Source organism: Catharus ustulatus, chromosome 29 (genome assembly GCF_009819885.2).
Source record: "Catharus ustulatus isolate bCatUst1 chromosome 29, bCatUst1.pri.v2, whole genome shotgun sequence".
NCBI classification, from domain to species: Eukaryota; Metazoa; Chordata; class Aves; order Passeriformes; family Turdidae; genus Catharus; species Catharus ustulatus.
Window position 1 is genome coordinate 4,586,226 of NC_046249.1, and position 21,625 is coordinate 4,607,850.

At 46.3% G+C, this 21,625-nt stretch overlaps 1 protein-coding gene across 1 annotated transcript; it reads left to right on the forward strand.

The window, feature by feature from the left end:
• Positions 1-18,221: 18,221 nt before the first annotated feature.
• Positions 18,222-20,831, forward strand: NFILZ (NFIL3 like basic leucine zipper; the record flags this gene model as incomplete). The annotated part of the gene is made up of 2 exons (XM_042780032.1): positions 18,222-19,152; positions 20,812-20,831. Coding segments are annotated over exons 1-2 (951 nt in total), but the record flags the coding sequence as incomplete, so codon positions are not given.
• Positions 20,832-21,625: the final 794 nt, after the last annotated feature.

Here is a 21,625-nt window from a genome sequence, read left to right on the forward strand (position 1 = left end):
GACTCCAAACCCTTCCAAGAGCAAATAATGGGAACTCAGCTCATCCCTGCAGCCCAAACCCAAATCACCTTTCCCAGCTTGGTCAGTGTTGAAGGTCCCTCTCCAGTTCTGGCTGAATTTCCTTTTCTCGTATGGCAACAGCTTTTTTTTCCTATGGGATGGGTTTTGCTTCATTTAGGACGAAATGTTATTAAAGCCCTGCAGGAATTGGCAGGCTGGGCTGAGGAGCTGCAGACAGGCTCTATTCTTCTGGGCAGCTGGGGTGGGTGAGCACTGAGCCCAGCTCTGCCCTGAAAATGCTGTCGTGGCACTTCCTACTCCCTCCCAATATACAAATCATGCCTTAACTCAGTGAAATGTTAAAATAAAGGTAAAAAATTGAAACTGCCAGCTGAACTGCGACTCAAGGTGGTGGCAGAGCAGTGATTTGGTTTTTGGGCAAGAGGGTGCAGAAGTGCAGAGGGAGGGAAGCCCCTGGTGCTGAGGGCAGGGGAGGAGCTGCAGTGGCTCCTGTGGGCTCTGGGGGAGCTGAGGGTTTGAAGATGAGGTTCAGACACAACATCTCAGCTGGAAAAGTGTTTATTTTACCTTATTGTCCTAGTTTGGAGAACAGGTGTCTGCTGAGAAAGGCAGGAACTTCTCTTTGAAATGGAGAATGTAAACCCCCTCCCTCCAAATTATTATAATTTTGAAATCAAGGGGCTCTCAGGCAAAGATATGGGAATTAGGAATAACAGTTCTTTACTAGGGAAATTAAAATAGAAATACAGCACTACAAAGAAACAAACCCCAAGCACTGACAGAGTCAGAGTACAACCTGACACCCATCAGGCAGGGTGTTGGCAGCAGTCCCATTCCATGGTGGCTGCATCCTCCTGCAGTGACAGATGTGGCTCAGTTGGAGCAGTGCTCCTGTACAAGGTGCAGTTTCCCTCCAGAGCTCCAGTGGGGATGTGGAGAAATCCGGTTTTCCTCTGGAGTCCAGTGGAGAAAGGGGCTCCCTTAGTGTCCCAAAACCTCTGTTTTTATCTTGGTGAGAAATGTTGGGCTCTTCCCCCTGGCTGGAGCAACTCCCAATGGGATGCAGTAATTTTATCAGTCCCACAGTGGGACTCAATGGCCATGAGCAGAAAATGAGTGGCTGGAGGAAGGATGGGTTGTGAAAAGATAAAGAACAATGCCCTGCCTGGTTTCAGTGGATGCCCATTAGCAGAATATCTCCCATGGGATAAGGATCACTGCCCCACCCTCAACAGATGGAGATAGAACAGATACCTTTTATCACACCCTGTACTGTAACCCAAGACACTTATCTAACAAATTCTTTCCCTGACCAGCTGAGGTCCGTTCAGCAGGTCAGTCCAAGGCAACTGACCGCCTTCAGGACGGAATTGTCTTTTTATACTACAAACTACATGAATATTATTTACAGTTATTTTCCAATACCTATCACCTATGTTGTACAGTCCAGTTCTACTCTAAACCAATCTAAAAATGCCAACATCACCCAGAAGATGGATGCCAAGAAGGAGAAATAAGGACAGAACACACCCTAATTCCTCCATCTTGATCCAGAACCCCTATTCTAAAAAATCTTAAAAATTTGCTTTTTCACCATGATAAACTAACTCATACTCTACTTATTTTTTGTGACTTGTAACTCTTCATACAAAATTTTTCCCATGGGTTAAAATCAAAGGCACAGGGGTCCTGGGCTCTGTGCCAAGGTCTCTGAGCCCGCTGCCAGGGTCTCAGGGCATCCAGGGCAGACAGAGGGATGTCCTGGGTTCTGACAAGACCTAACCTTGAAAAGGAGCAGCTCTGAGGGGGCTCAGCCCTGCCTCCAGTTAGGAGGGGAAACAGACTGGGACCACATGATTTGTACAGCAAAAATCCCCTGGGGGAGGTGGGAGATGTTTCTGCAGAGAAAAGTCTGGTGGTGCCACAGCTTTGTGGAGCTGCTTTGAAGTTCTCAGCTCCTGGCAATGATTTTGTCAACAGAAACCAGAAAAATGGTTTTGGGTTTGGAGGATTTTTCTTTGCAACATTTGGAGGGTTTCTTCAAACAATACATCTGGAGAGTAAAGAGTATTTTGGGGCTTTTTTTGGCTGTGATGTTTTGATTGTCCAAGTTGGAAACCACTGGGGAGAGGGGGAACAACTGAGGGTGGTTCCCCAACTGCTGTTATGAAATTCAGTTTGAATTGAAAATTGAGGGTTGCTGTGGAAAATTCTCCTTGGAGAAAATTCAAATTTCTGTGGAAAACCTGCTTTGAACAAAATATTTCACAGGGCTTTTTTCATGACAGAACGCCCAGGGATGAAGTTACTTGATCCCTGAAAATCTGAAATGCAGGAAATCTCCTTTTATAGCTGGATGTGATGGGCTCATCCCTGTTCCCTGCACTTCCTTAAAATCACTGTGTTTCCTTAAAAATGCTTTTTATTCCTCTTTTCGCAACAATCCATTATAAATACTGAATTTCAACTCCAGTTTCTGGAGCTAGCAAGGATCCTTGTGTCACAATCTCATTAATCCACAGATAAAAACCATTTCTTGCAAAATTGGCATTTTCTGAAGGAAAATTTCTATATTGCCAGACCAAACAAAAACAAAACCAGAAACAAAACCAAACCACCCTTAAAGCATTACATTGTATTATATTATATTACCAATAAAAAGATGAGAGGATGTGTTTCCTCTTCTCAAGATCAAAATCTAAAATAGATCAGAACCTCACAAAAGTCTGTTTCTCTCCATTCTAGAAGGGCAATCTTACAGAACCTTTCCACATGGAGAAACCCTTCAGCAGCAGATATCTGGAGTTCAGTGCAACCAGGAGTCTCCCAATTCCCACTTTTGGGAGTAGTAAGAGAACAGAGTTACCTCTATAGCCAGCCCTGATTTCCTGGGAAGAAAGATTCTCTCTCCATTGCTCACACTCATCCTGTCACAACCAGTGTAAAATAAAATAGAATAAAGGAAAATTAAAAAAAAAAATCATCAGACACCCACTGCTGTGAAGGAAATGAATCTCTGCAGAGATTGGGATCAGGTATTGGGAAGGAATTGTTCCTTGGGAGGGTGGGCAGGCCCTGGCACAGGGTGCCCAGAGCAGCTGTGGCTGCCCCTGGATCCCTGGCAGTGCCCAAGGCCAGGCTGGATGAGGCTTGGAGCAGCCTGGGACAGTGAAGGTGTCCCTGCCATGGCAGGGGTGGCACTGGATGAGCTTTGAGGTCCCTTCCAACCCAAACCATTCCATCATTCCATGGCCAATCCAGTGAGGCTGATCATTATTATGTGGCAGATTTTTCCTTGCTGCTCCTGCCTTGGCAGAACTCGATGCCTTTCCATCCTGAAGGAATGCAGGGATGGAAAAGTTGCCAGAGGTGTAAAACCTGTGCACACCTGAGGACAAGGAACTGGCTCTGCCGAACAGAGAAGAAAAAAATCTCTTCTGGGCTTTGCTGCCCCTTTCCCTCTTTGTGCCCCTGCCAGGACCCTCTTTCACCAAACAGGACCTGAGCTGCACCCAGAGTGGGCTGGGAAAAAAGTGGAATATTTCATACTTGGGTTTGAATTGTCCCAGCTGCAGAGGAGTTTTTGTTCACGGAATCCTGGAATGGGTTGGGTTGGGTTGGGAGGGAACTTAAGGATCATCCGGTGCCACCCCTGCCGTGGCAGTGACACCTTCCACTGTCCCAGGCTGCTCCAAGCCTCATCCAGCCTGGCCTGGGACACTGCCAGGGATCCAGGAGCAGCCACAGCTGCTCTGGACCAGAAGCAGATCCAGCACCAGCCTCAAACTGCACAGGAGGCTCAGGGAGAGGAGCTGTGACCCTCTGAGCTGAGGAAGTCAGAAGGGGAATTCAATTGATTGGAATCAATTCATTAAGTGGGGCTGTCTTTAGCACAGATCTTGCTGTGTCCCAATGGTTGATTTGTCAGTAGTGAAACATCTCAGAACCCCAGCCCTGAATGTCCCTGTTTGTTTGTGCCACCCTGCGTGAGCCAACCTTGTTTAAATTGAGATTTAAATCGAGATCTATTTTATCTTTACGGTTCCATCCATCAAGCCCTTCTCATCTTCCTCCTCTTCCTCTCCGTGTCCCACCCAGAGGGTTCCGTGCCACCCTCAGGGTGCTGCTGTCACCTCCCCGGGGCTCCTCGCTCGCTCCTGGGTGACCCCGCACCTCCCGCAGCACAAAAGCTGCAGATGTTGGCTGCAGATGTTGGCTGCAGATGTTGAGGGGAAGCTCGAAAGCAGCGGTGCCACTGCAGGAGCCACCTGCACCCCCCCGCTCTGTCCCCGAATGTCACCGCCTCTTACGTAATCGCGACATCATCGCTGCAGCGTCCCCGGGGCTGCTTATGCAAAAAAAAAAAAAAAAAAAAAAAAGTGCAAAAAGGAGCCAGGGCCATGTCTGGGGGTGCGGGGCTGTCACAGGGGCGGGAGGTGAGGGACACCCGGGGACACGTCCCCCTGTCGCCCTGCACGGGTGGCTCCAGGGTGGCTGCAGGGCTTTGGTGCCATCCTCGAGGTAAGTCCTGCCAGGACTCCAAGGGATTGGGGCTTTTCCAGCTGCTGGGGGCACAGGAGGAGAAATCATTGCTGGGTTATCCCCAGAGCCCCGGGGCTCTCCTGGGATGGGGCTGACTCGTGGCAAGAAAATCGCTGCTTTTTTTATTTAAAATATTTTTTTCATACCTTTTTCTTTCTTTTAAAATCTTTTTCTATTTTCCCCACACTTTTTCCTTTTCATATTTTGAAATCTTTTTCTAATCTCAGTTTTTCTTATTTTCTTCCTTCTCTCTTATTTTTCTTTTTTTTTCTCTTTCTCTTTCCCTTTTTCTTTTTACTTTTTCGATCCTCCTTTTCTCTCTCTTCCCCCTCTTTTTATTCTCTTTTTGCATTCTCTTCTTTCCCCCACCTGTTCTGAATTTCTGTCCCTAAACTGGCACCCAGCACCCTCCTGGATGCACAAATATACACTGTACTGCCATGTCCAGTGTCTTCCTCCCTAATTCCTTTTCTCATCCTCAGATGGAAGTTCTGATATTTGTAGTTTTGTAGATTTTGTATTATTCCACTTTATTTTCCTCACTGTTGGACACTTTTGCTGCTTCTTCTTTCCACTGTGCTTATCTGAGCAGCGCTGTTTTGGATTTCAAGGAAGTTGGAGAATAAATAATTGTTCTGTTGATAAAAAACCTGTGAAAATGACATTTCTTGGGTCTTTCCAGACTAAAAAAAGTCTTAATTGGGCACCTCCAAAGGTTGGAACCTCCAGTTCCACAGGTGACAAAAGCCCTTGGTTGTAGCAGAGGGAATAAAAGAGTTAAATTTTTTGAAATATCTAAGTTTTATTAATTTTTGCCCATTCTAAAATTGAATTTTGTTGTGCTCTGGCTTCTCACTAGCTGGATTTCTTGGGGGCAGCCCAAGATTTGTGGGGATAAAAGAAATGCAGTTCTAAGTGTCCTGCGTGCCAGTTATCCCATATTAGAACCCAGCTCATGACAATTATTGCAATAATTAATTACAGGGTGACTTCCATGCCAGCACAAGGGGAAGAACCTGCAGATATGAGGCAGAAAATGTTCATTCCTCCAAGTTCTGGCGTTTGTGGTTGCCAAATGCAGCAGGTTTCACTTCAAAAGCACCGCTTTCAGAATTCAGGCACCTTTACGGTGCCTCAGAACTTCAGTTCTCTTATAAAGAGTCAAAATCATCAACTCTATCCAGAAAATATTCTAATCCAAGCTGAATTTCTTTACAGAGTGTCCTTAAAAGTTAAATTCAAATGACATTGGGTTAGGAAATCAAATGTGAAGAACTTTTGGTTTTGTTTTGTTTGTGGGGTCAGGTTTTTGCTGTTGTTTTCTGCCCGTCTGGTTTTTAAGGCCGCACGTTTTTCTTTAATTAAAAGGTGAGACTTCTCTAATGAGGCACCTTTAGCTCACAGAGGCTTCCAGAAAAACAGCAGATACTGGGAAAATCTTATAAACTCCAGGATTTTTTTTCCTGAGCAGCTGCAAAACATCTTGGAAGCAACGACACCAGGCACTGACCTTGCCCTTGGGGTCCCTGCCCTGATTTGTCCTGAGGCAGAAACCTCTAGAACACAGCCCAATTTCTGCTCTTCACAAACTGCTGCTGTTTCTCACTCTAATTAATTAATTAATAATTGACCTTCCAGCTTACCCTGGCTGCAGGGGATTTTCAATGGGCAGGATTGGTTTGAGGGGGGGTCTTACTGTGCTATCACAGCAGTGTGGCCTCAGTAACAGGGGGTGAAGTCTGCCCTTAAATTTGGATTTTGGGGAGCTGGGGACTTGTCCCATTTCCTGGGACGTCCCTCAAACCTAAAAGATGGGGCTGGAGAAACTCTTTTCGTGAATAACCTGCCCTGAGTCTGCAGAAATTGGTGCCAGGCCACATCTCCTTCATTTTGCAAAGCTGTGCAATAATTCAGGTAACTACAATGAGACAGGTAAGGTGTAATTAATAACAGAAAATCAGGTAAGGGGTAATTAATAGGAGGAAGTCAGGTAAGGGGGAGTTAAGAGCAGATTTTGCCTTTGTGTGTTGAAAAGGAAAAGTACCTTTGTTTCCTTGTGGAGTCAAGAAACTCCTCCTGCTTCTGCCTGGTGCATTTAATGATTCTTAATATTGCAATAATTGCAGTATTGCAAAGACCAGAATAAGCAGGGAACGGAAGAGAGACTTCATTGGTTTTTGCCTTTTTCTGTCATGGTCTGGCTGTTTATTTCTGCTGTTTGGGCACAAACCTGGAAGGAGTTGAGCAGCTTTAGTGGAAACACTTCAGATTTGGCTCGAGTGCAATTTCAGACAAAACCCAAATCTTAATTTAGAGCCTTGACTTTATTTACCCAGCATTTTGAGACTGATAAAACTCTGATAAGGACCCTGCTGCCTTGGGCACAGAGGAACCAAGATTTGGGGTTGAAATGAGCGGTTTCAGCTTTCGTGGGTTGCCAGCAGCTCTGTGTGTTACGGAAACTCAGCAGCACTGACTGTGCCTGAAAAATCTTCAGAAGTTTCATTTATTTCCTGTGATGGCAGAGTGAAAGGGAAACCTCTGAGAGAAAATCTTGATATTAGCAATTAATGACTGAGAGATGTGATCTGAGAGTGCCTTTGGCACATGCATGAGTGGGGGAGGCCTGGCAGCCTCCAGGCCAGGCTGGTGGGGATGATTTGCATCCTTTCAAAAGGAAAAAGAAAGTTTTTAGAGGATTTCAGGTCCTGTGAAAAGATTTCTGCAAAAGAACTCAAGGATAGTGTGTTCCTACTGGAAAATGACCATAAAATCACAGAATCTTAGGCTGGTCTGGGTTGGAAAGGACCTTAAATCCCATTCTGCCATGGCAGGGACACCTTCCACTGTCCCAGTGTCCAACCTGGCCTTGGACACTTGCAGGGATCACAGTTTGTAACCGTAAGGAGACAATGACAAAGGTGTCACATGCAGAAATTCATGGTCCTTGAGATACTCCAGTCCCAATCTGCTGAATATTCTGCACATCTCAGTGAGAATTGTCTGGAAACAATGAAAGGAGTTTTATTTAGGTCCTGCAGAAACTCTTGTCAATGGGACCCTCTAGCCCTGAGTTCTGGAAGTGCTTGTGCTGGCTTAGGCACTGGAAAGGATTGGGAGAAAGAGAGGGAGAGCTGGACTTGGTTTCAGTTCATCTTCTTAAAGCTAAATAATTTCTTAGGGCTGGAATTTGGCTGCGTTTGCAAAATCCTGTGGGATCCATTGCCTGTGTGTGTCTCTGGGATAAGGTCAGGGCCTGGTTCAGTTTGGTAAATCAGGAATAATTTGCAGCTGCTGCTGTGAGGAACCACATGAGCAGCAGGAGGATGGGGATCCTGGAAATTTCATGGGCCGTACAAAATATTTTTGGGTTGGGCATTTTGAAACAGATTCATGGAAAGATGAAGGAAGGAATTGGGGAATATCAAATACAGGAGAAGGCTCTTTCCTGACTGATGTTTGATGGGGAGGGATTTGGAAAATGAGGGGAAATTTTGTTTTTATAAGGATTAGTTCTGCTTTTGCTCTGGAAGTGTTGTCATACATTTGGTGACGGTGGCGCCTTTTCAGCTTCTGCAGAGCCGCGGGGTTTTGTCATTTGCCAGTGATGAAAAATGACCCGAATGACAGAGTTCCACTCTGCTTTTAAAATAGGGATTTCATGGGCCCTCAAGACCTTCTGGCCAGGAATGATCACACCTCCCAAAGAGTAGAAACGTGGTCATTTATTTCTTGGTGAGTCTTGACTTCTGAATTGGAGTTCTTGGGAATTCCAAGACAGAAACCCCTGACTTGTTAAGACCAATGGCAGTTCTTGCTTGAACCAGCATTTCTTGTCTCAGAAAAAGGTCTTAGTGCTTAATTTTAGATTTCAGTTAAGGTCTCCTGGATTTCAGGGCCTGCAGTGACGTTCTGTGGGGAGGAAGGGACTTACCTTGGGCTGGTGGCCGCCTCTCACTTCTTCCTCCTGCCGAGACATCAGCGTAACCTGTGGGGTAACCTTCAGATAATAATGAGCTTTATCTCTGCCCATCGATCTTCACTTTTTAAAAAAACCCTATTGTGACAGCAGTTTTGGTCACATTCAGTATGAAGCAGATGGAATTTTCCATCCCTCTGGGTAGGCAGAGAGGGGAGGAGGGCGGAAGCCGGGCTGCACTTGCCACACATCGCTCGTGGGCATCCAACTGCTCCTCCAAGGAGCTCCTTCAGCTCCTGGGCTCCTTCTCTTCTCCTCCCATCGTGAGAGTGAAGATCCAGTGCCTGGAAAAGCTTTCCTGCAGTGCCATCAAGGTAAATGCAGCCACACCCTGCAGGTTCCTGTCTGCAGCCCCAGAGCAGATGCTGGAAATCTCCCAGGAATTGCCAGGTTCATCCTCTGTGCTGCTGGGGGGCACAAAGGCTTTGTGTGTTCTTTCCTTTCTTATAAATGATATCATAGATGATATTTTAAATGAGACAGGTCTGATGTGCATGGGCTGCTCCTACAGTGTGGGCCCTGTGATTGTGCTCGGGTGTGATCTCAGTGAGGGGCAGTGTCAGGAGTTCCTGCCAGGTTGGGTTTGTTGGCATTAATCAGCTCAGGGGAATCCCAGCCTCTCTCAGCACTGTTTGATCTGGATGAAAGAGCTCAGATATTTCGAAGAAATGGCCGGGGAATAAGAATAATTCTGTTGTTCATGTTCTGTGTTCCTGGGGCAGGGTCCAGCAAATGGGTGCTGGAACTGAAGGAACAACTCAAGATGTTTGTAAAACGCTCTGTGGTGTCCAGGTTGTTTTTCTGACATAATTGGCTTCCAAGTAGAGTTTTAGTTGTTTAAACAAATAAGCAGAAATTATATGAAAGTAGTGAGATCTGAATTGCTTTGAGTTTTCACAGAATCACAGAATGATGGAATGGTTTGGGTTGGAAGCGACCTTAAATCCCATCCAGCTCCACCCCCTGCCATGGCAGTGACACCTTCCACTGTCCCAGGCTGCTCCAAGCCCCAGGGTCCAACCTGATCTGGGACACTTCCAGGGATCCAGGGGCAGCCACAGCTGCTCTGGGCACCCTGTGCCAGGGCCTGCCCACCCTCCCAGGGAACAATTCCTGTCCAATATCCCATCCAGCCCTGCCCTCTGGCAGTGGAAGCCATTCCCCGTGTCCTGTCCCTCCAGCCCTTGGAAATATTATCTCCCCATCCTTCTTGGAGCTCCTTCAGGTCCTGGAAGGTCACAATTAGTTTACCTTCTCTTCTCCAGGCTGAACATTCCCAGTTCTCTCAGCCTTTCCTCCCAGAGCTGCTCCACCCCTCTGACCATCCCGGTTCCCCCTCTGGACTCACTCCAGCAGCTCTGTCCCATCCTGAGGACTCCAGAGCTGATTTCAGGTTTTGGCTGAAATCCTCAAATCTCTGATTCCACTATTTCTAAACTGTCCCAGAGTCAATACTATCCATCCAAACCATGAAATAAAGCAGGGGAAGAAAAAGGATTTCTTGAAAGCCCTATCCCAGAGGAAAAAAACCCCCACTTTTTACAAATATCTTGCATTGAACCAGGATGGGACAGGTCAGATTTCTCAGGCACAGAAACAACTGAAATGGAGCAAACACAGTGAAAACTTCATTATTTTCTGATTCTGTGATTATTCAGCAGCTCTCACTGAGGCATTTGCAGACCAAGAAATGCAAAACTCGGCCACTTGTAAAGGTTCAGCAGCACCTTGGGGCTTTTCAGGGTTTTGCAGAACATTTCCAGCCTTATGGTCTGTCACAGACCCACAGTCAAATTTAGAGGTCAGGTTGTTCCAATCTGAGCAATACCTGAGCTGCTTTTGAGGCTTCTTACCCTGAGCACAGTGGTCTCAGGGCTGTGGGCTTGGACCACAGGGCCTGGGGGATCAAGGCAGCAGCTGCTTTGGTAACTCAGGGTGGGTTCCCAGGCTTTGAACACTCCTACCTCAAGACTGAAAAGACAAAATCAATTCTACTGAGCTTCCAACAAGCCACCTGTTGTGATTAGGCTATGGAGACAATGATTTCATAGCTTAGAGCTTAAAATTTTAGCACACCAGGAATGGTGTGGAATCTGTAGAGGAAAAGGTGATTTTGGGGAGTTCAGCATCCATGGTTGTAATAGTAATAGCAATGAATAATAATTGTAATCTGCTCCAGAGAATCCTCCTGTGATCTTGAAATCTGAATTTCCAAGAAAGGAATGCAAAGCTTGAGTGATTTTAGAAAAGCTGAAGGTGAAAATGCTTAATTTTGGAAATTAAAGGCTCTGCAATCCATTGCCAGACCTGCAGCAATATTTAACACTTGGAGCCAACAATCATTTGGTGTTTTCAAAATAGACACACAGCAAATTGGGGCTTTGGCACAGTGGAGTTGTTTCTGAGTCAGTTTTGGTTTGAGTTTGAGTTTGAGTTTAAAGCTTTCAGTCCTCTGGCAGTGGCTGCCACGGGTCATTGGGTTCTGCTGTTTGCTCCTTTTGTGCTTCCTTTCATCACCAGACCACGTTATTTCCCACTGAGACATAAGAAGTGAGTAATAGCTGTTCCTCAACAGCTCCTGTTAACCACTGTGCAGTGTGAATGTCAAATACTCAGGAATATGAGTAATTAGAGTGGAGCCCTTTTATCTTAAACAGGCTGGGAGGTTTAGAGAGCACCCTGAGATACCACCAAACCACAGGGTTAATTTTTTTCTTACTACTCAGGTGAAGAAGCAGCAGCAGCAGGGATCAAAACTTGTTTGCTGCTTGCAGTATTTTTACAGCACAGTGTCCCTGGGAGAAGTTTTCGGAGGTTTCTGATGTAAATCAGCACCTGGGCCTCATTTTACCACTGTAAGTTCTCATATCAGTGAAAAATATCAGAGTTATCTCATTTTATCAAAGGAAATTCTCAATAACTCCTGTGGGTTTGATGTTGATGTGCTAGAGTGGCTTGAGATTAAGAGCTGAATTTTGATTTAGTTTAGGATGAGATAATTTAAAAGACAAAAAATAGGCAGCTCTCAATCTCCTTTATATTGACGTGAAGCAAGGGCTCAAACTGTGTGATTTAAACTACAAATTCCAGATTCTGACCCCACTTTAATAAAGGTAAATTGCAGTGATGTTCCCATGGGTTGGTGCTTATATAGCTGGGTGATAAAGCTGTGGGATCAGGAAACTGGGAATGAAAATTTGATCCAAAGATTGTCTGGTCTGTGGGGCAGTGAATTTCATCATGGGTGGTTTTTTGGAAAACAATTGGAAATTTCCTTCCCTTTGCTTGTTTAAAATTGACAATTTTCAATTCAGAGCTAAGAACAGGGAAGTTCTGCCAAGTCACTCGGTGTCCTTCAATATTACATTGATTGTCCTATTTAATTAAAATACATTTAGACTTGTGCTTTGATTTTAATTTTTGATGTTTTAGTGATGAATGCTCAGCTGTGCTTTTAAATGAGACTTCAAACACCAAATTTTTATTGATTTTTCTAGATATAATTTTTTCTATATAAGGATAAATGGGTGTGAAGATTTAAGAAAAATTTTGCAACTTAGAGAAGCCATCGAGAGATGTAGCAAAATTTAGAGTCACACATTAAAAATTGAGGAAACTGAGAATAATAAAATACAGATATAATACTGCAGAGATTTAATTTTGTATTTAATCCACGTCATCCTTTGTAATCCCAACGTAAAACCATGACTGTGGTTCAGTAGTATATGAATAACCACTTCTGCTGAACGAGGCCTGATCTTTGTCCTTTTTTTGATGACTGCTGATGACTAACTCCAAATTTTAGTTGTGCTGTATGAAGATTTCCTTTGTTTCTTTGAACTCCAATCTGTGATAATCCCAGTTCATTGTCTTTACGCCTGAGAGATAATGAGTAAAAATTTCTGTTTGGAGAAACTGTTCTGGTTGCCCTTTTGCTAGATTTATTTGGATTTTACTGCATCCTTGAAACAAAGGAATAATCTGAGGGTCGAGAGGTTTGGAGGAAAGGGAGATTCAACAGCTGATTTCGGGGTGGTTTGATTGCGTATCAGCTCAGGGCTCAGCACTGAATCAGTTCCGCTGCGATATCAAGTTTTTCCTGGAGGGTTTTGCACACTCTGCTGGAAAGTCCAACTCATCGGAGGCCTCCTGATCTGTGGCTCAGGGGGGAGATAAGGGAAAGGAGGGGAGATAGGGCTGAACCAAATCTCTGACACTGAGCCCTGCAGGGGCCTTCTTGTGGTGGGAGGAAAAGTTTTAACCAGAAACGAGGATCTTCTGAGCAGCGTGGTGGGGAGCAAACACAAACCCCTGGGTACAGCACGTCCTCCCCCTGCCAGAGGTGCTCATGAATCCAGGTGTTACAAGTGCATGACATATTACTGGCTTTTCACAACTATTGGAATAAATGCTGTATGAATAATGTTAAAATAGCTTTTCTTATGAATATAGGTTCTTTTCTTCTAATAGCAAAAGTTAGACATAAGTTTTTTAGAGACAGTACGCTTAAACTACCTGCCTAGTTGAGATGACAGCCCATGAACGTGTAATGAAAGCCCTGCAGCTGACATGACAATTACCAACACGCACCGGCTGCAAAAAGCCAGGACCAGTGCCCAAATTAAAAAAATAATAAGAAAAAAATTAAAACCACAAGCCAAAAACCACACTTGCTCTAAAAAGGCAGACCCAAGAAGTAGCCATGCTAAGTAGTTCCCAAAAATATTTTACTATACAAGAAGAGCTATAAATATGCAACAAGTTAATGTATTGTGAAGTGGATTTAAAAAGACGTTCCCAAAGCAATGCTCTTAGCAGCGTGCCAAGCACCCGGCTGTTTTAACCCTTTGCTTTATGTGTGTCTCCTATTGTCTTTTTATTAAACCCTTTAAATTTTACCAAAAATTTTTCACACAGGGCACGCACACTCAGCCCTCCCCAGCTGAGCAGGGGCATTGGAGCAGTGATTGGGATGCCTTTCACTGCTGACCTTCATGTATTTAACAAAATAGACAAAACCGGGCCTTGCTTTCGGCCTGCTCAGGGGTAAAGCTCAAGGGCTGCTCTCTAGAGAAGCTGAGCTTCTGAGAGATGCTCTATCTGAACAGAACCAGCAGATTTAGTGCAAAAAAGAGGTGAAAACTAAAGAGACAGCATCATTTAAAAAATGTTTTGGTGCTTTCTCTTCGGGATGCAGATAACACACAGCTCGGCCTATAGCAAGACACTGATAAATAAACATCTTTCATCCTTCCAGCTGCAGAAACAACAGACACCAGAGCACCTTAGAAACTCTTGGTTGCATAATTGAGCTGACCAAAGTGCTCTGGTGTCCCTGTTAATGTGAATGTTTGCACTTTGTGTGTCACTTTTTGCTCTCCGCTGCTGGAGGCCACGCTCGCCAAGAGCCCCCAGCTCGTGTGGGCACAGGTGTGACTTTGTGGGCTGCAGATAAAAATAACAGGTAGAGGTGAGACTCTGTGGCCTAAACCTTGATGCTTTCACACACTGGCCCAGCTCAGGCTTCATTCCTTGACCTTAAAAGGCCAGAACCTGTCTCTGATAAGAGCTTCTTCCTCTGCCTCCCCCTTCACAGCCACCTCCTTCCAGGCCTTCCCCACCTCCAAGGAATGGAGATGTTTGATTCCTCCTTTTCCTCTGGGTTCAACCCTCACTTCTCACTATTTCACTTCCACGTGCCTAAAGTGTTGAGTTCTGAAGGGAATTCCCACCTTGGCACCATCACTTGGAGTGTGAGATGTTGGATTAATGTGGGAAAAGTTCAACAAAATCGGTTTTCAGGAAGGCTCATTGCTCAGGTTCTGTCTCATAAATGCCTGACTTGGGTTCTTTTTTCCCCTGTGATTCCTAGCCTGACTGAACAGGGAATATTTGGAATAGTAATCCCAAAACTTCCCATAGGATCACAAGGGAAGGACGGGAAGAAAACAACCTGCTCTGCCCACTGTGGGTGAGGAGTTTATTCAGTGTAAAAGCCACTTGTAGATCTCTGACTCATTCAACAAACAACTCACGTCACCTCCAAACCTGAAACATTCCTGCTAAGTGATTAAGCCCTGAAAAAAACTGCATTTCTGCATCTTGACACTGTGAGAAACCAGAAATCCACTTGCTGAAATTCTCCTTTTGATGCTTTCAGGTCAGCAGTAATTTTGATCGAAAGCTGGAGGAGTTACCCCAAACTTACTAATGCTAAAGGACATTCTTTGTTTTGGTTTGTAGTTACACTCAGAACCTTTGTGTACTCTTTGAGGTCTCCAGTGCTTAGGCATAAATTAAAATAAATGCATTCCAAGTGTATTTAATTGCAAAATCCCACTGACTTGTGCAGAGAGTACTTTGGTGGGACTTGTTCTGTTTAAACCAGAACAAAACTCTGGGCAAACAGGGAGAGGGAATAGATGTGGATTGTTCTGGTTTGCGGGTGTGAGTTATGCAGAGGTGCCTGGTGATGACAACTGGCCAGTACTGAAAGTTTCTAAATCTGCATAAATAAAGATTTCATCTATAAGCAGTAGAACACTGAATCAAGGGCCTTGAACAGCATTTTAGGCTCAGTGCTCACCTTTCTGCTGTACAATATTTGTGTAACTCTGTGTATGTATGACGGAGCTCATTTAATCCATTCTCATATTGTTTGATCCTCAAAATCCTCCAGAGATCTTTCCTGCTTCATTTGCTGGGTGCTTGGGATACTTTAAAAAGAGATCTGATTTTCTGAAATACCTTTGAATGGACACTGAGTAGGTTTTGATGGGATATTGGGCAGGAATTGTTCCCTGGGAGGGTGGGCAGGCCCTGGCACAGGGTGCCCAGAGCAGCTGGGACAGTGGAAGATGTCCCTGGGGTGGGACTGGATGATCCTTAAGGTCCCTTCCAACCCAAACCATTCTGGGATTTTATGATACCTTGCTTCCAAAATTTTGTCCTCTCTCTGATTTATGAGTTGTATCCTGGAGGAATAACAGGTGACTCAGAAAACCAGGCTATTCAAACATGGTCATTCACATGGAGCTCAGAAAGTGAAGAGCCCTGGAAATTTTTCAACCTCCAGACACAAATTACAGCTGGACAATGTTTAGGAATTATTTCCCACAAAATGAGCTCTTTTGAGTCATGTTAATGTGGGATGATGAAGATGAGAGGAAAGCCTAAATATGGTCCTTGATTGTTGGAGTCAGTGAGTTGGGGGTCTCTCTGAATTCTTCAGGGATTGAATTCTACTCTGGCATCTGAACCTTTCAATCACTAAAACCATTAGAGCTCATACTAAAACTTACTGACTTGCTTACTTGTCCTAAAACTTAAACTTACACTAAAACTTTATGTGTGAGTGGCTTAACGTACTTCAATCCATCCAAAGGTTTTCATTCAATCCGTGCACTCTGATTTCTCCATGAAGAAATCAGAGAGACCCTCGACTCACTGACTCCAACACTTGATTATTTCTGTTTCTGTGTGTCCTTCACTGAGATCTGTGCTCAGCTGGTACCTGCCCAGAGCAAGTTCTGCGATGATTTGGAATTATATCTTTGTCTTTTGCTTGAGGATGGTTCTCAGCCACAGAGAAAAGAGTGACTCGTGTTGCTCACACAATAAATTGGTTAAGCAGGAAGGTTGGAATTACTTATGTGCATTATTGGCTGTGTGGATTCTCAGAATGCTCACGTGCCACATTTTCACAAACTTGTTCAACCTGACCCTTCAGGAGCTTGACCTTTCACTTCACCTCAATATCTTGATTTCAATTCATTCCTAAATAGCTTTTTGAAAAATTCTGGCTAAAAACTGAACAATACTTGGCTTTTGGATGTCACAGTGGATTTATTGCCTCTCAATTTGGGCAGTGTTGAACCTGAATTATTTTTTCTTGGGGGTAAGAAGTGGGGAATTTTCAGCTGAAAGTGTCAGCCAGGCCTTTCCCCCCACCCCAGCAGCGTGAGCAGCCCTGCCAGGAACCTCAGGGCTGTTGTCCCCATGACTCAGAAAAGCCCTGGTCACTTATAGAAACAACTGCTGGCATTTTTCCATCTCTGAGGGGAACCACGAGCACATCTCAGTGCTGATAAAGTGTCCTGGAAGCAGCACACACTGAGGGGGCACCCTGGTCACTGTTTGTTGGTGTTGATGGGTCACAGCAGTGTCAGGGTCAGGAGATGAAGTTAAAAACCTTTTCCAAGAGCCCTGGAGATTGAAACGTGGCCAGTACCAAAACTCCAGTGCCTCAAGTTGCTCGTGGAAGTGAACCAATTATGCTTTTCTTTACTATTTTAGAGTAATCCTGGAGAGGTGGTGGCTCATCAGGCTCAGTGCTGGCTGGTCCCTCTGTCCCAGCTTCCTGTTGGAAGGGATGTGGTTCTGAGCAGGGAAGAATTTCTGAGTGAGAACTGTCACAACACCTCAGGGAGATTATTCACAGCATCCTGTAGTGACAGACAAGGAACAACAGCTTCAAATTGACAGAGTAGCTTTGGATATTTGGATATCAGGAAAAAGTCCTTCTCTGTGAGGGTGGGCAGGCCCTGGCACAGGGTGCCCAGAGCAGCTGTGGCTGCCCCTGGATCCCTGGCAGTGTCCCAGACCAGGCTGGATGGGGCTTGGAGCACTCTGGGATGGTGGAAGGTGTCCCTGCCATGGCAGGGAGGAGCTTTGAGATCTCCCCAACCCAAACCACTCCATGACAGCAAAGCTGTTTTGTAACCCTGCTTCAGCTCCTACCCAAGGTCCGTGACTGAGGTAAATCAGTTCTTCTCCCTGTGCCTTCCTTATCTCCCAAACAAGGCTAATGACTCTTATTTCCTTTGTAAGGCAGCTTGAGATGAGTGAGAGATCACTACTAATTTTTATCATCTTGATTGAAGTTACTTAGATAAAGTGTGACTGTTCACTTTGTCAGCAAAGCGTGTGGGGTGGAACTCTGCTCAGTCATGCACGGGTTTTGGATATGCTGGGGTGGACTTTGCAGATGCTGGTGAGATGTGAATGAGTGATTGATTGATTGATTGATTGACTGATGTGCTGACACACCAGAACCTGAAAATTTTGAAAACGTTACAGAATCTGAATATTTTGAAAAGGTGGCTCTGATGCCTTAAGTTTTAAGTTTTTCTGTTCTGCTTGGGTGTGCAGCTTTTAGTTTTATATTAAGGGTCCCTAGGATCTTTTCACAGGATGGTGAAGACAAACCAGTCCTATTCCAGCTGGGGACTCGAGGACAATCTCTTCAGACCTCAGGCCCTAAGCATAAACAATGTGAAAAGAGGAGGGCAGGCCAGCAAGGAGGATGGAACTTCATGGTTTGAGGCTGTTAATTGGATAGTTGTATGCAAATGGACTAAAACCTATAAAAATGTGACAAGCTCTCTTTTGCTTCCGTCTTGGAGCCATCCAGGCAGTGGCCTTTGAAGGCCCCTCAATAAATTCCATTTTATTCCTCTTAACTCTGTCTGGCCTCTGTTCCAGCTTCTCCAGGCATCAGCTCCAAAGTGACAGGAATAAGCAGGAGAAGCTGTCCTCATTTTCCATGCGTGTGTAACAGAGAGAAAAACCCCCCACATTCTGATATTAATTTACCCAATGGCACTAATTAACAGCACCATTGGAGGTAACTAATGAGTGTTCTCATTCCCACAGACCCCCAGCTGCCTCCTCCACCAGCATGGAGAACTTCCTGGTGCCTCGGAGCGAGCTGGTGCTGCAGCAGGGCCGGGCCCAGCTGCTGCTGGGGAAGGCGGGCGGTCACGCCCGCAGGAAGAGGGAGTTCATGCCGGACCACAAGAAGGACACCATGTACTGGGAGAAGAGGCGCAAGAACAACGAGGCCGCCAAGCGCTCGCGGGAGAAGCGGCGCCTCAACGACGTGGCCATGGAGAGCCAGCTGGCAGCGCTGAGCCGCGAGAACGCCGTGCTCAGGACCGAGCTGCTCTCCCTCAAGCTGCGCTTTGGGCTCCTCAGCCCCGAGCCCAGCCCCTACCAGGGTCACCCCCTCGGGCTCTACCTCAGGGGGCACCGAGCAGCCTCACCCCTGCTGGCCATGGAGCCCTTTGTTGGTGACTCCTGCTGCCCTGCACAGAAGAGTTTTGTGCCCAAGGTGCTGGAACTGGCTGAGTTTCCTTGCAAAACCTTCAACCCCTCCACAAACATCCTCAGCTGCAACTCCAAACCCATTCCCATGGACACACCTGGCCTCCAGCAACCCAAAAGGTTTGAGGAATCTTTCAGCCCTAAACGGTTTGAGGAATCTTTCAGCCCCAAAAGGTTTGATGCATCCTTCAGCCCCAAAAGGTTCGATGCATCCTTCAGCCCCACGGTTTGCTCCCCATTCCTCAGCTACCCCTGCCCAGACAAACACCCCTTCCCCTGCCCTTGGCTGGGCAGTGCCTGCTTCTTGTGCCCATCCCCTGGCAGCACCGAGGCCAGGAAGGAGAGCAGCACCGCAGTGTCGGATGAAGATGATGAGCAACAAGTACCCAAAACTTCTCCTCCTGTGCCCTCCTGCAGCCTGCCCTGCCCCTCAGAAGAGCAGCTGAAGGGCCGGAGCTTTGCTGCCCTCCCACACAAGCTCCGAATTAAGAGCAAAGCCCTGGGCAGTCTGGAGGAGACTGGGCTGGACTCACACTGAGGCAGCACAGGAACAGCTGCTGTGGGGCCAGAGCGGGACATTCCAAGGACATGAAGGGTTTGGAAGGACGAGGTGAGAAGGAAATGTCTTTTTGTCCAAAGATGGACGTAATTTTCCCTGCTCTGTGTAGATGCTGAGGGAGTTTCTGGGGCTGCATCACTACAGCACAACTGCAGCTGGCCAGGACCCTGCGGTCACCCCCCAGCTTCGCTGGTGGCTCTGCTACCACAGCAAGCTCAAACTGAAGGTGTGAAGGGGCAGGAAGAGGCCAAGACAGCGGGGATGGTTCCCACACAATGTGACACCATTACAGTTGGTGAGGGTATCAACCACTGTAGTGACCTTCGTTTTGTCACCACCATCATCTTCACCAATGTGCCTGAAGTCACAATTCCCTGACACAGGAAACTGTTGGTGGAACCAGTTTCAGGCCCTTCAGCTGTCTGGAGAAAATAAAAAGGGGTTGTGACTCTGGGAGTGTTGATTTACACTGGCATGAAATGAAAGCAGGACCTCCTGCACTTTATTCCAGTTTACCATAATTTATCTCCAGAAAGAATTAACTCTTTCTCTGTGACCAGACATGCTGTGATCCAGAAGACAATTTCATTTATCTTTGCAACTCTTATTAGAGAAGACTAAATATTATTTTATTGTTATTATAATTATTGAAATGCAAAAAATATATTAGTTTTGCTTCTTCCTTTTAAAACACCATTTTCAAACCCAATCTTTGGGTATTTGGGAACTCTTTATCAAACAGACACAAGCTGCACAGGGTGTTTGTATTCCTGCATCTGGTGGGACCAGTCCCTGTCCATCCTGCCTGCCTTTGCTTTGGGAAAGCCTCAGGGAGAGCAGCCTCCTGCAGGGCTCTGGAGCCTGCCTGGAGCTGTTCCTCAGTTTTCAAGCCAAAGAGAATTCTCAGGGATGCACTCCAGGTACAGCTGTAACTTCCTCTTCTCAGATCTTTGCTGCTTTGTCTCCTTTCCCAAGAAAAGGCCGGTCCTGCACTTCTGATGTTTCTGTGTCTGTCAGCCCCAAATATTTTTTGACATGTTGGAAAAGACCAGCTTGATCTGATGATTCCGTTGGCCTCAATCCGATGGAAGATGATCTCAAAGTGAAAAAGCAGCTTCAAGCTCTTCTCTTCTGCCCCAAGCACACATTCTCAGTCCATGTCCCAGAAGAGCTGCAGGACCTGCCCAGCCCTGCTGGGAACCCGAGCTGACAGTGGAGCTCAGTGTCCTGGCTCAGAGCCCTGGAGTCTCCACCTCATCAGTTCCAGCTCAAGGGAGTCTCCTGTTCCTTTGTGTTTCTGTCCCTCTGTCCCCTCAGGTGAGACTCCACCTGCAGGGCTGCCCCAGCCCTGGGGCCCAGCACAGGGAGGACCTGGAGCTGCTAGAAACAGTCCAGAGGAGACACCAGGATGATCAGAGGGATGGAGCAGCTCTGCTGGAAGAGCTGGGATTGTTCACCTGGAGAAGAAGAAACTCTGGGATGACCTCACTGTGGCCTTCCAGTGCCTGAAGGAGCTAAGGAAACATGGAAAGAGACAATTCACAAGGACAAAAGGGAATGAATGGCTTCCACTGCTAGGGGCAGGGTTAGATGGGATACTGGGCAGGAATTCCTCCCTGGGAGGGTGGGGAGGGTGCCCAGAGCAGCTGTGGCTGCCCCTGGATCCCTGAAAGTGTCCAAGGCCAGACTGGACATTGGGGCTTGGAGCAGCCTGGGACAGTGGAAGGTGTCCCTGCCATGGCAGGGGTGGCATTGGATGGGATTTAAGGTCCCTTCCAACCTGAACCATCTCATGATCCATGAAAACTTCAGGCTCTGGAGAATTAGGACAAATGTCAAGAGTGTTTTTCTAGGAATAATTTCATAACCAATAAAGGAATGCAGCAATAAGAGGACCATGCAAAAGGACAGCCCACACTGCTGACTGGGTTGAGTGGAAGCTGTATAAGGGATCTGAACTGGGGAGGGACCAACATGTGCCTAATAAAACTCTGCAGGAGCTGCAAAAGGTGTCTTGGTTTGACTGTTGGGACTGGATCTGCATCTTTCCCCCTCAAGAACAGGTAGCATCCTAAATCCATCCTGTGAGAACAAGTGGGAACAAGCAGGGGGCTGTGGGCACCCACGTTCCCCATTCTTCTGTCCATAAAGGTGTTTTCCTTCTGTCTGTGCCTCTGTTCCCACTGCAGGACCCAGCTCCCAGCACAGACCCTCCAGCACTGGTGTGTGGGGCTCTGTCCCTGCTCACCACTGTTTATAGGGTCACCCCACAAGGATCAGCCCCAACTGGCCCCAACCTTGTTCTGGGTAAGGATCAGTGCAGAGAAATATGCAGAGCTTCCTGGCACCGCTGCCAGGGCACAAGGAGGGCTGTCCTGTGCCCCTGGCATGAGGGGAAACCAGAGCTGCAGCCGCTGCTC